The following is a 17956-nucleotide window of genomic DNA, read 5'->3' on the forward strand; positions in this document are numbered from 1 at the left end:
CTGACTCTGGATTTTTTAGGAACAGGGACAATGGTGGTTTTCTTAAAGCAGGAAGGAACTATAGACTGAGCTAGGGAGAGATTGAATATGCCAACTGGTCTGCACGTGCCTTAAGAACACGGCCAGGGATGGCATCAGGGCCAGGAGCCTTGCGTGGATAGGTCTTTTTAAAAACTTTACACACATACTGTACTCTCTGGAAATGATCAGTGGGTTTCCGTCTTGGATTTCTGGAATCTTCCTGACTGGATCTGCGTTGCTGACCTCAAACCGAGCATAGAATGAATTAAGCTCATCAGGAAGAGAGGCAGACTGTTGTGCGATATAGCTGGGTTGCATATTGTAGTCTGTAATGGTGCGTATACCACTCCACATGGTCCGTGTGTTGCAGCCATGGTAATATGACTCTAGTTTTACTCTGTAGTTGTATTTAGCTCTTTTGATGGCTTTCCTGAGGTCGTATCTGGATTTTTGGTATTTACCCATTTACCCATTTTCTGCTCTTTATGTAGGTTTTCTGAGGGTGTGTATGTAGGTGTGGGGAAGCAATAAATAAACTAACAGACTGCCTGGGTTTGTAGCAATAAAGAGTGAAATATAACTTATTTGTTTATATTTGTGCTTTGCTGGTGTACTGTACATCTGATTTGTTTTGTTGTTACTGAAGCCACCCAGATATACACAAGAATGAATAACTACAGAGGCAGAAGCAACCTTATTTTAGCCTAGGCAACATCCAGGTGAAAAACAAGACCAGGAGTAATTATTTCCTAATCAGCACTTAGCTTGTTCCTAGTTTCTTTTCCAAAAACAACTTGGTCTATATCAAAGAGAACTGTCGGGACAGTTTGTCTGATGGGAAGCAGTGCAGTTCGTAAAACTTTGTAGAAGCAAAAACACCTAGAATAACAGTAAACCATAAAGGCATGTTGCAGAACAAGAAGGAAGAATGTTGTGGCAAAGGAAATTGTTTTGTAATTTCAGCTCTAAGCGGAAGCAATGTGGAAGAAAAACCAGCCAGTGATTGTCTAAATGTTGCTTACAGTAAAACATGGATTTAAGAATAATTCCAGTTTAATGTTTAGCATGCATTACAAGATGCTTAGTGCAACAACTTAACTATATGTCTAGAAGTATTACATACATCAGTATTCTGTATGCATGCTGTTATTATCTACAAATTATGCAAACAGAATTGGATAGCAGGAAATTCTGGTTTGATTAAAACATACATGAAAGATCTGGATATACTAGTGTAGAAGATGCAGAAAGAAAATCTGACCATGCAACAGTCTTAATATCTTTAGAAGTAGGTGTGTCAAGCCTATAGCTTATATAAAAATTTATTTAGTGATCGTGTTAATTGATACTGAAAATTAATTGCAACTTACTGTATCAATTACTAATAACTGGCAAATACAGGGTGAAATTAAACAGGGGAAGGGGGTTAGGAAACACAAAAACATTTCATGTCAATTGCACAACCCCACTAACCTTTCCAGAAAAGCTCGATTTAGTTTAGCTAATAGGTTCTGTGTGATAAGGTATCTTGGGGATTTCTTTTTTTTTACATACCCCATAAATCATATCCCTGATTTAAGGGACCTGTGTTCTCCTGCATCTTATCACTGCGAGGGCCAGCGAAGACTGACTGGACCTGATAGTGCTAATTGGAGCAGTAGAGTCGCTGCAGTCCAGGGGTACAACAGAACAAAGGGAGAGGGGCTTGAGGGCTTTAGAAACCTGAAACATGGGAGACAGGACTCCCTTAACTGGGAAACTTAATGGCACCCTCCTCTTTGACAGATCATTTATCATCATTCATCTGCAGCCAAAAGAGCAGACTACACTCCTGATAAAACACAGCCATTAGGTGCAGATGCAAGGAACAAAAATGTCCATTAGTTGCATTTTTTTTATCACAAAAAAAAGTTCAAAAGTTCCTGAGATTCCTTGATATCGGTATACGAGATGCAACATTTTCAAGGGTTTTTTTTTTACTTGTGAAGTCACTTTAATGGAAGTGATATAACTCTTCACAGGTTCACGGACACCGTAACAAATCCAGGGTCGACTTTGCCTGCTTGTGATGAAGTTGTCCCGATGTGTTGGTGTCGAGATGCCCCTGGTGTCCCTAGGCCTAGGGAGGTGGATTTTTCCACTGCAAAAACCACACAGGGATCTGAAATTCCCCCTTTATTGGGCACCGATGAGAAAAACAAGGCTTAACCTTTTGTGTTAGAGAAGATATTCTAGAAAAAACACTAGGCTCAACCTAGACAAACACAAAAACAAAGGCTCAACAAAGATAAAATGAACAAAAGCTGCCATCAAAGTTTCCTATCCTTTAAGCCTTATCCTGACAGGAGGATTACCGAGATATTCTTTACAACAATATCACCCCTCAGGAATGAATCCCTTAATGCAACAACACCAACACTGTGTTTGCTTGGTCTGTCCTGGTCTTTCAGACCCCTCTGGGATCCTGGATCTAATGTTGGTCCCCTCTTGGGGAAGACTGCATGCCCCTCTTCCTTACAATTGATATTTACTTGGTTCTATTGATTAGAGTTACTGTTAAATTGAAGAGTATCTTCAATAATCTGTCACTTAGGTCAACAAGCCCTGGAGTATTCCACTCAATAACTCCAGGTAACCCATTTACAATATTTTCTAAGTTGTCTCTTCTAGTCAGAGAGTCACCAGTGTGCTGAACTCAACTTAATTCTTAACACCAGTTCACCATCTTCACTTTTACAAGCACTACAGTACCACTCTGCTATCTTTCTCTTCAGCAAGTGACAGATTTTGATTAATAACCATTAATTTCCCCCATTACTATTGCAACCAGCTGATCCTGTTTGCCCAGGAACACCACTTTTTAATAAGAACTTGCACCCCAGACACAGGTCCAAATAGTATGGTGTTCTCCCACTAATTACAATCTAATACAGCACAAGCATGCTACTACACTTGAGTCATGACACAGACTGCTGCCTTTTTCTCCTGGCTGCCCACACAAGCCTCATAATTAGCCTTGATCACAGAGGTGTGACTAATCACACACAGAGTCTATCACACCAGCTCCTTTCCCTCATGTGGAAATTCACTCCCACTGAGTTATAATTAGTCATTAAGAGCTGCTGTGACTCATTCAACAGGATCCTGCAAAATGAGCGATCTGCCTTCCTAACACAACACTTTGTAAAGAACCAGAATTCCTTTACAAAGCTAGAGTCTTAATATGCACATCAAACAAAATAGCAAAGAAAATCTTTATACATCTTCAACTAGACCAATTTTTAGTAGTAGAGTAGTTTATTGCCATATGTACAAGTACATTGGAACACATACCCTTGAGGGAACAGACAGGATAGGAGGGAACAGTGTCACCAAGCAGACTCAGTAGACACAGTGCCATTAGAAGAATGATGCCAAACAGATTGACTCCTGATTCATCCCCAGCATTACAGACAGAAGATTTAAACAACAGAAACAGCTCTAGTTTTTTGGCTGGTGGCCAGGGGTGATGGAGGTACTGTAGGTATTCAGACACGCTGAAAAGGACAATTAGAGGAAAAAAGGAGGCTGGTGAAGGTGAGAGTGAAACACTGGTACCTCCTGACAGGTACAAGGCTCACAGGGTCTGAAACACTTAGAAGGCACATGCAGTCTTTGGTCAGTTCAAACCTCTAACTCCCATGTTATCAGCCTTTCCCTTTGGTATTCGCATACTTCTGGAACACGTTGCACATGATGCGGTAAAAAAATAAAATAATTAAAAATAGGGACAGCAGAATAGGCATTGCTTATAATATGCATTGCTCTTAAAAATGCACATCACAGACGACTGTTTCTAAAAAGGGAATAAAATGTGCCCACCCCATATTCTGCTCATTCAGGGCCAGCACCCAGTAAGAACACAAGTTTCACTGCAATGTTGGTGTAATGTACTATAGATCTGTTGTTGTTCACCAGAATCAATGCAGCACAGAGCATGTCTGTGGGCTCAAAGACCATGGCCTTAGTCTTGCTTAGGGTTGGCTTTTGTTCAATTGTTTATTATTTGTTATATAAAGAGACTAGGCTTTCTTCCCAGATTGAGCTATCTGTGACAAGAAATGTTTGATTCAAGGAGTTCGACTTGATATTATGTGCAAGACAGCCCTGCCACTCCTGCCTACCACCTATATGGAAGCAGTGCCTGTGATTTGCAACCAAGGACAACTCTGTACAAAAAGAAGATTTTCAATGCACTATAGCTCATTTTTAGCAAAATAATAAAAATTTTATTTTTGAGAAGAATCTCACTGTTCTAGATGCAATAATACAGTTTGGCAAACTATTGCAAGCTTTAACTCCTGAGTATAAAAATGACCTATGAAATGCTTATTTCTACTCTACTTTGTTCAACAGGTGTGATATACAGTACTGGATGTAGATACGTTTGTGCTCTGGGAAGCCAGATTGTTTTCATGGCAGACACGCAATTCTTTCAAGGTGTTTCTATTGTTGTGGAATTGCAGGTTTCCTAAACTGAGCGTGTCAGTTAAGCCCTTATTTGATCTGGTAATTACAGGCACTCTTCTCTTACATCTCAGAGGAACATCTACAGAATTCCAAATGCACTTTCCATTAATTAACAAGGATTACTGTGTTTTACAAAGCATAATTAAGTCAATCTCAGCTTTTTTATAGGATACAGACGTATTGTGGTTTGCTATTAAAGAAAAAAAAAACGAGAAGCTGAAAATTACGGGTTATAAGCAATTTGTTAGCGTGATAATTGCACATGAATCCTTTCTTTCTTTTCAGTTAGAGAAGCACTCTATGACTTTTATGGCATTCCTGAGGTTTCCTGTACATCAGGCTTATGTCACGACCTGGTTTGCCATCTGTATATTCGTATCAGAACACCTTTGGATCTGCTTTCAGGTCTTTAACTTCTCATCTTCCCTTAAAAGACAAGTCAGCAATTCAAGCCAGTTTAAGTACCAGCTTCATATAAAAGGATGGTGCTTTCCCTTTGTCCAAGACTCAGAAATGTAAAAGATTAAAATGTAAAAGAGAAGTGTACAGTGCAGCACAACCACACTGGACAGCAACATGTTCAAACAGCAGCACTTTTCCAAGGGGGGTTATTTTACTTAATAAAGCGACTCTTTTTATACCTTTAACACCAAATGGTAAAAGCAAGTATTAAGTTTCCCAGTAAGTACAAAAAGAAGAGAGTACACTGTGGAGCGTGGAAAAGGTAGAAGGAACAAATTGTGCTTTTGTTACAGTATAATGCAAAGTCATAGAAGCTGCAGATAAAATTAAAAAAGGTTTAGATAGAATTAATGACAGGCCAAACACCTGGCAAATGATGTTGAAAGTAGATTAGAGCAGGGTTTTGCATGCAAGCACTAGAAACATAAATTATAAATACAAAATAGGAAACTGAGGTGATACATCATTAACATCTTCCTGACAATGTGTGGAAAATTAAAGAGGTAAACAAAATGTTAGGATATGTAATTTAAAAAGTGGACGTTGCCTCAAAGCATGTTAAAATTGTATAATGTATTGGTCTTATTTAGAATATTGTGTACAATCTTGGTCACCAACTTCTTGAAGAGATAGCTGTCCAGAAAATGGCACCAGATGCTTTTTGAGGTTATAATATTACAAACCCCCAAAGATATTGACAATGTCAGCCCAGTGGGCTTTTTCAGAGTGAACACTGAAATGCAGATCAGGGGACACAAGTGGAAACTTTTAGAATGGAGAACAGGAGGCACGTCTTTACACAAAGTGCTGTGGGAGTGTGGAACAAGAGGTGCGGCAAAGGAGAAGGACATTGATGCTTGGGACAATAAACTATCAGCTTCCAGACTAGAAAGGTTGAATGGCCTCCTCTCATTTCTGACTTTTATTTTCTGATGTCTAAAATACATAAACAGCAAGAACCTTGCACAAAAATACAAAGTCAGATGATTTCTGGTGTCTTCCATAAAGGACAAGCAAAAGCGTTTGCTCTTCAGAGACACTGCTTGCTGTCAGGATTGTTAAGAAAATTAGAGTTGTGCTCTGGCTGATACCGTTCAGTGTTGTGGCAATTGACCTTTTGCACTCAAAACAGTGTTTGCTCAGCATTTTTTACCCTTCTACCAAAAAAGGGAATATTGTATTGCCTTTTCTTGTTTGTTTTCATTGGGTTTCACTTAATTATGATTACGTTTTAAAAATTGATTCCATACAACGTTACTGCTGCTGTGGTCAAAAGTAAATATTATGCTTCTGCAGTGTAATCCAGCATGGGGTCTCAGTTCAACCAGGTTTTTATAACTGCACAGGAGTCTGTCCCTAATAGTGAGGTTACGCTGTGTTCTACTGTATTTGATTAAGATCATTGGCGTGTTTCCTGCGTTCCAGCCGCACCAGAGCAGAGCTAAGTTGCACAGCTCCACACTGTCTCAAGCAGTCCCTCCTGTTGCATACAGACAGCAAGCACATGGCTCCCAGGTGATCGTGTTGAAACCGCTCCTATCAGGAGCACTCAATTAATCACCGTACGAGATTACTGCTGAAAGGGCTGGCGAATCAAAGCCATGTGGGCAGCAATGTGGAGGTCAGGCTCTGATCTATGAAGATTTTCAGTGGTTCTTCCTCCTGGGAAGATTCGACTGACAGGAGCGAACTGTTTTAACACCGCAGCCCTGCACCCCAAATTCACACCCCACCCTCCCTCATTAGGACTGTGTGCCCCTGCAATCACCCCATGAATCACCCAGCGAGCTGTCCTTTTCGACAGAATGTGGACTTCATCACACATCTCAGCAACTCCTCCGTGTGTAAATAGCAGTTTGTGGAAGTGCGATATTGGAAAGTCTTTTTGCAATCTATTTTATTTTTTTAATTACTTCTCTTTTTTATATCATATGATATACAGACTTTGCTGTCATGCTCTCTGGAAGCCTTGTGCGGGATTGTGCTGTTGAAAATATAAAGCAGCCTTTTTGCTAGGGAATGTATAAACTGTAATTTCGTCTTTGATGTTAAGACCAGTCTCATATTTACATATACAGTACAACTCAAGGAAAAAAAACCAATTTGTATATTTCAATTTGGTAGAATGCTGAAAAAACACTGCATTGAAGAGTTTAATTTTTTTTTAATGTAAGTTGCCATTGTGGGCAACCACTGGACTCATTAACAAGTTGGAGGTTCGAACCCCTGCTGCAGACACTGCTGTTGTACCTTGAGAAAGAGGTGCTCCAGTGAACCCAGCTGTACAAGTGGGGACCTTGAGTGTGTTCTAGAGTGGTGATGGGCCCATGTCCCATCTGGGAAGGGATTCACATGCTCTCTAGTCTGCATCAAACACTACAGAGACTCTAGTCTAGACAGAGTGGCTCTAGTCTGAACTTTACACTTTTAAGAGGCTCTACACTTTGCTTAAACTTTCTGCCTCCAATGCAACAGATATAATCCATGTTTACAGAACTTGCAGAGCTCTTTGTTCCAGTGTCATATTTGCTTCGCTTTTGAATTCCAAATAAACTCCATCTACGTTTCCAAAATGTTCCTTCAGACAGAAATATCTAAAAGTTCCATATTGACATTGGACCCTACATTCAAAACACTTTGTTTCATAAATCTCGCATGAACAACAACGGAGATCCCTATCTTTAAAGCTTCCCAAGACCTGGTTAAAATCGGTGCGTGAACTCGCCGGGTCCCTGCTGTCAGTAATAGCAGCTGCTTTGCCTCCCCAGTTGCCTCACTTCGTCAACAGCACCCTGCCGGATCACGAGCGGATCACTGCCCAGCAGATCGACAGCTACTTCCGCCAGGAGCTGATCTACAAGCGCAACGAACGCATGGGCCGGAGGGTCACCGAGCTGATGGAGAGCAGCCCGGGACAGACCTTTTTCTTTGCCTTTGGAGCAGGTGGGTGTAGTACAGCAGAGGGTGCACACTTCCCAACTTAGCCAATCAGGTTAGCAGTGTTATATACTGCTACAAGCAGGTAACAATCAGGTGTACTGCTGGATTATTGCTACTGTATGTTTTAACGTGCTGCACAGATATTACTAAAAGGATCTTTTATTACAATATTTTATGTTTGTCTTGATACATTTTTACCATGGTACCTTTTAATGAACAAATTACATGTATAATAGTTTAATATATATTGTATTTTAATTGATGAGTGAACAAAATCAAAATGAAGGAAGACTTTTATCATGGTCATAGCCAGGCTGGTTGCCTTACTGAGAGGGATTAGTAGTACTCACAATACAGAAAATACCCATTAAAAAAAACATGGAAAAATGACCAGGCAGAAGTTATATATTTAGAGTCATCATAAAAAGACTGATCTTTAAATAGGTTCTAAAACTATCCACATTTTCAGAATCTCTGTTAGAAGAGAGCGATGACAATGCGTTCCAGAATTGCGGGGCTGCATAAGGTTCTGTTGTCCATCTATCAATGAAATACCCTCCCATACCATGCAAAAGTGCAGTGGATATAGCAGAGGTAGAGTACTTTGATGAGTGCATGTTGTAGTGATGGAGTAGTTTGCCAGTCAGTGTAGTAGAGGTGGAATAGTTTGACAATGGAGGTAGTAGAGGTGGAGTAGTTTGACAGTGGGTATAGTACAGGTGGAGCAGTTTGACAGTGGGGGTAGTAGAGGTGGAGTAGTTTGTTATTTGTGGTGTAATGTCAGTGCAGAGCGGCTGATGATGCTGAGGCAGGGACTACAGGCATGGTGGAGGCTGTGTAAGCAGACCCAGCGGAGGTCCTGAGACTCAGAAAAGGGCTCTTGAGGCACTGGGAAACTGTAATGGAGCTGATTGACTATTCAGTATTCCACTGAGCATAAACTGAGGCAGGAGTGGTAAAACCGGTGACCTATAAGCACTCTGGCTCAGCAGGGCAACAGGTAGTGCTGCAGCTGTTGAGCCTTAGTGCTCTCTACATGCCTGAGCTATTTGTTTGAGCTGGGGCAGAATGAGTGATACTGAATGAGTCTGTGCCCATGGCAAGGAAGCACATTGGAGCACCAGGAGGTATTCTGTAATGTGCATTCAAAACACGACAAATAACACGCATTTAACAACATCTAAACTTCACCACGTACACGGAAACAGATCGGAATAATAAAAGCTAACAGCAAGAAAAAAAATCAAAATCGATGTCATTTGTCGTGAAAGCTACAACCCTACAGAGATTCTACAGTCCTTGAGTGGAAACAGATGGCAAAATGCTTACATTTTTATAAACATCTGAAGGGAAGGAAATGGCCACACTTATACAGGCTGTAAAACAGAAATCCCCATCTTCAATACAGTAACGGAATCCCTGAAATTCCAGCCCTCAAAAACCTTCAGATATTTGCCTTTGCAAATGCCTTTATATGCTCCTAAGCCCCAGAGTTGCTTTTCTTATTGTTACATATATAATGCTTTTAGAAATAACTTCTCAAAGGACTTTACAATCAGAAAAAAGTTAACAAGGAGGTAACAAAATTAGCCCAGTTGAAATCAAGGGTTTAGAATGCAAAAGAATATGCAAGGGGCAGACACAGAACCAATTAAGTAAAAGCCCTTCTGAAGACGGTTTTGAGTCTGGATTTGAAAGTGCTCAGGGAAGGTGATCTCAGATATCCTTGGGGATAGAATTCCGGACCTTTTGGGCATAACAGGAGAAGGCCCTGTCACCCCCAGAGTGTAAACGAGCCTGGAGGTCGAACAGGAGCCCAGAATCAGATAAATGAGGGCTTCAAGTTAGGGATAGGAAGACAGGTACTGATGTGCCAAGCAACGCAGAGCCTTATACTGTAGGTGAGCATTAGGATTTTAAAGCGACATGAAACTTGATAGAAAAACAGTGCGAGGGCTCCAGGACAGGAGTAATGAGATCACTCTCATGTGATCTAGGTAGGATTCCAGCTTCCGAATTTTGGACATACTGAAGTTTGTCCAGTGTGAAATTAGATACCCCAGCACATAGGGCTTTGCAGAAATCAATTCTGGAAAGGACAAATGCTTTACAGCTACAGTCACAGTCACAGCCAACGCAGGACGTAGTCTGGCAATATTCGTGAGATGGAAGATGTTTTACAGTATTGCTTTCTGCTGATGTAAAGCTGTGTTCTTCTTACACATCAGTTGTATTGACTACAATATGAAGAGTCCATGATCGTCCCTAGCCTGTTGACATACTGGGGTGGTGGTGTTGCCTGTAGCATTGACTCTGCTCCTCTCTGTGCTATCTGCTCTCTCTGTTTTGATAACTCCATTACGCCACTGCAGGGAAATCTCAGCTGGGTGTGCACAGTGACATTTGATTAATGGTGATCGCAGTATTCCTTCCCGTGTACATTTTTCACTGCTACAGCCGCTCAACATTATTTGTACAAGGCTGCTTGAACTCCATCCAGCTGCGCATTGTGTATGTTCGCGATCTCTGCAGATTCGGCTGTGACCGGAGGTAATTTTGTAAGTTTGTTTTCACAAGTGGACTGAGTGCTGTATTCTAAAGTTTCAGACCTTCAGAGCACATGTTGGAACTATCCTTTTGGGTTTTACGTGTAACCTGACTACAGATTTGGACTTGGTTTTTGCATGAAGTTTGCCATTGAGCCTATAACAGACCACCCATTCCTCATTGTACCCTGTTTCTTGTACTTTGTCTTTTTATAATATTCTCATTTTTCCAGCAGGGCGTTAACTGATCATATTGCTGAACATTCCAAGGCCGAAAGTTTCATTAATCTTTTATTGCCATCTTTAAATTTCAATGTATCGATGGTTTTAGCAAATGCGTCAGAAAATTGTAGTTATTCTTGTTAATTTCATGGCACGAAAACTGGATTAATGGATAATACAAACATTAATTGAACTAATGTGTGTAATGTTTCCAATCTGTGTTGCTTCGCTGTAAAATAATATTATTCCAGGTCTCATGTAACGACACAGAAACAAGTATATTCCAGTAGAACTTTAAAAACAGAGATTATAGCCCATATGAAATTCAGGACTGAGAAGTTATCCTTCCTTACGAAATGGGTTTAGGGTGTGTGCCTTATCATAACATTGATACCTCTAGCTGGTATTAACCGAAAAGGGCTCCGTCCTTTGAAGGAGATGTAAAACTGAGGTCCTAAAATATTTGTTTCTCGAAAAGAACAGGAATTTTACGCTCGTATCCTGGCCAAATTTCCTACTGGCCTTAACCAATCATGGCCTCCTAATAATCCCCATCTATGAACTGGCTTCATTACTCTGTTCTCCTCCCCACTGATAGCTGATGTGTGGTGAGTGTTCTGGCGCACTATGGCTGCCATTGCATCCTCCAGGTGGGGCTGCACATTGGTGTTGTGTTGGGGTCCCCATTACCTCTAAAACACCTTGAGTGGAGGGCAGGGCCGTCGCCAGAACAATTCGAACGGGTGGGCATTTGGTTTTAACCCGGGGGGGCCGGGGTTGCGTGCCAGTTTGAGACACGTGACTCAGCGGACACATAGTAACGATTTTTTTCTGAGCTGGTCTGCGTTAAGGAGAGTGCAAATGTCCTTGTCATTTTTAATGCGCATTTCATGCTCCTTCCATACGGCCATGCGGGTTACATGATCCTTTGAAGTGGAGTGGTTGGGAAACCCTTTGCCTCACTCTGCGGCGTGTTTCCAGTCATGAAACTGTTAAAGTTGAGACGGTTCGCATGGGCACTGTTGAACTTCCTACAGGGATAGCAAAACGCTGCATCGGCTTTGACGCTATACTCCTGCCATTCTCGACTATGGCACCGGCACGAAGGTACATAAGAGCAATTCTTACCCTGAAACAGACGGACAGGGTATCGATGTAGAGTGACCTGGTTGGGTTTTTCAATCCCTAGGTCTTCAGGGGGCTGCGCCAGTGCTCCACAAATGACCAGACAGGAGTCTTTATTGGTTAAGACGGCACCGTCTTTAACAGCAAAATTAGCATGGCTGGAATTAGCGTGTGCACTTCTGCCGTTGTCGATGTCTGCTTTCCCCACTACTAGCCACCCCTTTGGTGGTGACTGAAGATGGTCCTTTGAAACGTTTTCTTATTTTTAGCTTTCCGATTAACGAAATGAGATTAATCAATTTCTGGCTACAAAACCGCCTCCTGTGTTGCATTACAAATCCCGTACTGAAACCTCAGAGGTGACATGGGGCCCAGCTATTTTTTTTCAATCCGCATGACAGAAAAAGGAAAATTTGATGGACTATATTAGTTACAGAAAGATTTTTCAATATTTCTAAAAAACAAACATTTTTTCCACTTTATTAGAAAATTCTTTTTGGGGGAGGCATTGCCCCCCTAATGCCCCCCTTAGTGATGGCTGTGGTGGAGTGTCCTGAAGCATAAACAATCAATAATAACAACAACATTATTATTTAATTATTTCAGGGAACCACTCGAAATTCAGGTGAGCAGAATGACCGAGACAGCCGCCTCTCCTGTTCCCATGTGCTGGAGAATACACCACCATTCACTCTTTTCATCCCCGTCTCACTGGTTTAAGTCTATAGGGCTGTGCCAGAGGAGTCTCAGATCTGGCTCTGCTAGTTATTGAGAAGGAACATCTGAACGGGTTTATCGCAGAGTGAAGGCTGATTGAAAATAATTCTTTCCAAATGAGCAAGTCAAGTGCGGATGCTGTGCAGACGTGCATTTTATTGGTGCCATGAGAAGCTTTTTCCATACATACATATTTAAAATAGTTCTGTGCATCTACCTATCCATCTATATTTCTGTCTGTCCGTTTATCTACATGTCTAATTTACAAAACCACAGCTGAGAAGAATTTCTTATGATTCTTTGACTTAAGTATGCTCTGAAGCCAAGGATATATAACCTTAGAAACCACAGGTCACGGCAGAGAGAACGAGTCTATTTGGTACAACACAATGGCAGATAACATATGAGACCTGTGTGATGTGGACCATAACTTGTATAGATTATCACGCTTCATTCCTCTCAATGATGAAGTCTATGTGAAAATCCGCAGGTGTCTAGCCAACAGAGCCCTGGCACAATCAAAATACCACCTGAATATAATATGGAATATAATGAAATATAATCCACTTGCCTTACAGTACTTATCTACCAGTCATATCACTGTTTGATCTCTGTCAAGTCCTGTAGAATGCACATGGCCAAGCTTTCGATTGTATGTTGCTGAAAGTGCTCAGCATTTTTAGATGAATTGTATTATTCTTGTGTCAGGCTGCTCAATTTAAAGTGGCAGGATTTGTTTATTACCAAAGCTTAACAGGTAGGGACTGTTAAGGGTAGCCAAATACTGCACCTGCCCTTATGTCTTGACACACGTGATCACACAGGACAAGACACTGGGGTCTTTATCTAGTGACATTGCGCGCCATCATTAGGTGCCACCAGGGGAGATAATTTCATTAGCACAGGCAAAAAACGAACTGTAATCTCATGAAGAATAAATAACAGTCAAGCAAAAAAATTTCTGCTGATTCAACAGATCTCCAGTTTAGAGATTGGGATCTTGTACTTTAGAACTGTAAACTCTTGGAACATAAATGAGGGGACTTTTTTTTTGCACTTCTAACTTGCTTGGTTGCTAGTAGCTACAGTAACTGAACTGAGGACTTCAGCTATTTCTTGAAGGACCACCTTCAAAAGCATGTCAAAGGAACAAGCTCCAGACTCCCAACATTTTTTCAGAAAATAATATCCCCAGTTCTCAAAGTGCTTCCTCTTAACTGGAAGTTTTATTTTCCGTCTGTTGATTGTGAAGAAATTCATTGGGGTGACTCAGAATCATGTTCCCTCAGCTTCTCCTGGGCAGTACGTCCCCAGACCATTTTTTCACTGCTGCTTCTCTTGATACAAAACATTCTTGTAAAAAAATGGAAACATGTTTGCTTATAATAATAATAATAATAATAGCTTACACTTCTATAGCACTTTTCTGGACACTCCATAGCCATAGTGCACCAGAACGCTCTGCACACATCAGCTATCAGTGGGGAGGAGAGCAGAGTAATTAAGCCAATTCATAGATGGGGATTATTAGGAGGCCATGGTTTGTAAAGGCCAATGGGAAATTTGGCCAGGATGCCGGGGTTACACCCCTACTCTTTTCAAGAAACACCCGGGAATTTTTAATGACCACAGAGAGTCAGGACCTTGGTTTTACTTTTCATCCAAAGGACAGCACCGTTTTACAGTATAGTGTCCCTGTCACTATGCTGGAGCATTAGGACCCACATAGACTGCAGGGTGAGCGCCCCCTGCTGGCCCCTCTAACACCTCCTCCAGCAACTGACCAGGCTCACACCTACTGAGCTTCAGTGGGCTGCCAGCTGTGAGTTGCCGAGTAATATAGCTGCTGGCACTTAAATAGGTGTATGTCTTTATACATAACTATATAACACGTATGTCCCTGACTATATTTCAAACATCAATATTGAAAATATTGATATTTCTGGTTTCAGTGGTCAAGGAAAATTAAAATTTGATTTTAAGAGAGGTTCCAGTACAGTTTGTAAATGTTTGCTTCAGGACATTGAGCAGCACCCCTCATGAATTTCAAATGGAGCCCTGTGTTCCTCTAGGCACCAGCTTTAGCCATAACACCGCTAGTTAGAAATCACTCTTTATGCGCATATCATTTAAGAAATGCGCAATTACCGTTTGAAGGAAAATAAATCCAGTGATGGCATAAAGAAAGGCAGGATTTCTTTTTCATACATACTCACATCACCTTCACCTTACCATCAGTGGCGTCTCTGGGAATTTGCTTTTGTGCATACAGAGCAGAGACAGTCAATAAAACGTAGCAAATTTTTCGTTCGCTCTTTAAAGGAACAGGAATGATGCCGCTGAAGTCTACTACATCAGAAGACCTGGCACCTAATTTTCAAGGCCTTCCCAATGAAAAAAGGGGCTTTATTGCAGCCAGCAACAGTACGAGAGACACTGCAATTAATTTTGATTGCCTTGATGCATCCTTGCTGGTGGGATAACAGCAAGCACATGCCTTTCTCCAGCCATCTTTATCCCAAGTGACAATGTAATTATAGGGAATTCAAATTCCATTTCCCTTCAATAATATACCAAAAATATGTGCTGTGTAAAATGTGGGTTTAAGCAGAGTGTGTTGATGCACATTATTCTGGAGGGAAGCTTGGTATTTAATGAGTACGGCATTGTGAGTGAGCTGAATTAAATGCAGCTGACACCAGCTGCACACAGTCCTCTGGTCTCGAGTTGCAACCACTCCCCCGTCACCCATGTGCAACTCATTTCAATTCAGACACACCACGGACCGCTGGTGGCGAGCAGTTCAGTTTCGAAAGGCATGAAAATATCCAGCAGTTGGCTGGCGCAGTCGGAACGCGTGGGCGACCAGGAAGAGCTGAGCGTGTCCGCTGGGGATGTGCCTCTGTCACCCAAGCAGGGATATTTGGAAAGCGCCTCTGTCTCGTCCACATTTTCCCCAATGTGTTTGGTGAACCACAAATGGCTCATTTCTTGTTTTTCTCCATCCATTGATCCCTGAGGGTCTCTGCTTTTGACGACTTCTAAAATTAGGATTATCTGTTATTCCGATTTCTTGTCCGTCCAGCTTCAACTTGTCAATTTCTATTCAACGTGCCTCAGCTCTGCAATATCCTCCATCAACTATGTATGGTCTCATCAGCCTTAGAACACAGCCTAGTAAGCCCAGATATACCAACCACTAAAATTGACACAGTGCACAAACTATTATATAGAAGGTACTGTATGAGGAACAAATATAATATTTTCCATTGTTTTAGTTCATTTTCATTGTGAAGATGATGCCCTTGAGATATCTGTGTATGTAGTGGTTTCTGTTGAGAGGGGTGATGGAGTAACCTTTTCATATGAGAAGGTTTTTCATATTGGCATTGCAAAGTGACAATAAACGGGAGAAGATGTTTTGAGGGTAAAATAAACCATTTTTAAAATGGCACCGTCGTGTTCAATCCCAAGAATTAAAGAAGAATAATAATTTTAGAGTAAGTCTCCAATGAGCATGAACATGATGCTGTGACCAGTCAGACAGTTAATGCACTGATCCTTTGTTGAATTGTCAGATTGCACACTGTTGCTATGAGCAGGAAACTCTAAAAGCACAGCCACTTTAATGGGGATAGGAGGTTGCTCAGGCACACACACAGAGGGCTAGAAGGTAAACACGGTATCATTCCAGGAACCTGCTCCAGGAGTCGGGCAGAAATCCATTCCTCTCACTACATTTGTAGAATGTAGTGTAAGCCCATTTAGGCATGTATTCCATCTACCATCTACCTGCACTACACACTGTCTGTAGTAGAAAATAGTGCAGTGTTGTATTGAGAACATTTCAAGTCTTCCATAATTCAAGTCCTGTAAAATGTCTTTAGCACCTAATGTCAACAGAACACTGTCAATAGGTGCAAGTGCCCTGAAACTTGTGATTTATAGATTGCACGCTGGATTCATAGGGAAGAGAATGTTGCTAAACTGGACCTCTGTAGCATTTGTTTGAAGATCTGGAACCCTGTTTTATCAGCTGATTATTTATCCTGGATGGAATTTGTTCAGTGTACTTTTCTTCCTAATTCTCCAGGTCTGTAGATAAACATACGACTTGAGCTCGGGAGAGATTAGTTCTGTCCAGTCAGACTGAGCTGTGAGCTGCTGCCTCCCTGAGATCTGATACTGGAAAGACATTCAAGTCCCACACACGTCTCTTTGAATTTCAACAGCCAGAGAACCGAACAGCACCCTCTCTGTGGGATTTAAACAGCCGCCTTGATTACATGCTGTAGGCAATCCCTCTCCATTAAAGATTGTACTTGATTTATTTAACTCACTGTCCTGGAACTGCAGCTGTATATTCTGTACTTCCCTAAGGCAGCAGGTCTCCCTCCTTTCTCATGTAAGTGCTGTACACCAGTGGTTCTCAATCCTACGACCCCGAATTGGATGAAGAAGTTGGAAAATGGATGGAGAGATGGAAAACTACAGTTGCATTTACAAGAGAAGTAGTCCTGACTAGTCACATGTTTTTTTTCCTGTTTTCATAAGGAATTATTGTGGTAATCACATTTAAAAAGTATATTTCTTTGGTCCAATTGCTTCCCATAGATGTATTATTGCACCTACAGTAATATCCAATCAAGAATTATGACTTGTCAAGATGAAGAAAAAAAAGACAGGCCAGTGCTGCTTCTCTGATGCATCACTTTATATGCTCACATGATGGAGCTCTCAAAATACAACTGAGCTGCTGAGGTTTAGATCAGTTTGTAATGAGCTTGTTTCTGTTGCATAATTGTCAGTTTATTCACAGTCTGGCATTAGTGGGGAACTAGCGTTTCTGCATTGGCCTCAATGGCATACCTGGATCTGTGTCTGACTGTGCCCGAGAGCTGATGTGTGTCTGAGTGTTTAAATGTGGGGGAGCACATGTGGTGCACATTTGCTTGGATTGTGGGTAAACTGGCTGATGCAATGTGCGATCGTTCCAAGAGAATCCAAGAGCCGCTGGCACAGAGTTCCAGCCTGCTTGCCTCACTCCCTCTCTCCTTCCCAAGGATCTGTAGCCCGAAGCGGAGTTGACAGTGGGCTTGATGTGCCGGTTTTTTCATGGACCTAGTGCACATCCAGCCTAAGGAAAGCAGTGCTGGATCTGTGCGCTCTGCCTCTCCTTTCACCACATTCCTATTGAGGCACCACAGAATGCTGTATGGATACACTCATTTCCACTGTCATGCAGAGAGCAGATGATGTCACACAGTTTATATTATATCTCAAGGGCGGTCTGTGGTCTGAACAGTGAAGAGGGTATTTTAGTTTTTGGCTGCAAGATGGCATACATGCTGTTTGATATTAGTAACAAGCAATTTTTACATTAAAATAAGTGCTGCAATACTAAAACTTAATCT

General features: G+C 41.5%; 1 protein-coding gene and 1 long non-coding RNA gene across 2 annotated transcripts in view; one reads left to right on the plus strand and one right to left on the minus strand.

Annotated features, from left to right (window-relative positions):
* The window catches only part of trabd2b (TraB domain containing 2B), a 93959-nt gene that overhangs the window by 56119 nt on the left and 19884 nt on the right, over positions 1-17956 (plus strand). Inside the window, exon 4 of the mRNA XM_006635278.3 lies at positions 7761-7935. Coding sequence (XP_006635341.1) covers positions 7761-7935 — 175 coding nt within the window. The remainder of the gene's footprint in view (positions 1-7760; positions 7936-17956) is intronic.
* LOC107078427 (uncharacterized) overlaps positions 1-17956 on the minus strand; it is a 54498-nt gene that overhangs the window by 6503 nt on the left and 30039 nt on the right. The gene's annotated exons all lie outside the window — the stretch shown is intronic.

The sequence above is a fragment of the Lepisosteus oculatus genome, chromosome 9, assembly GCF_040954835.1.
Source record: "Lepisosteus oculatus isolate fLepOcu1 chromosome 9, fLepOcu1.hap2, whole genome shotgun sequence".
NCBI lineage: Eukaryota > Metazoa > Chordata > Actinopteri > Semionotiformes > Lepisosteidae > Lepisosteus > Lepisosteus oculatus.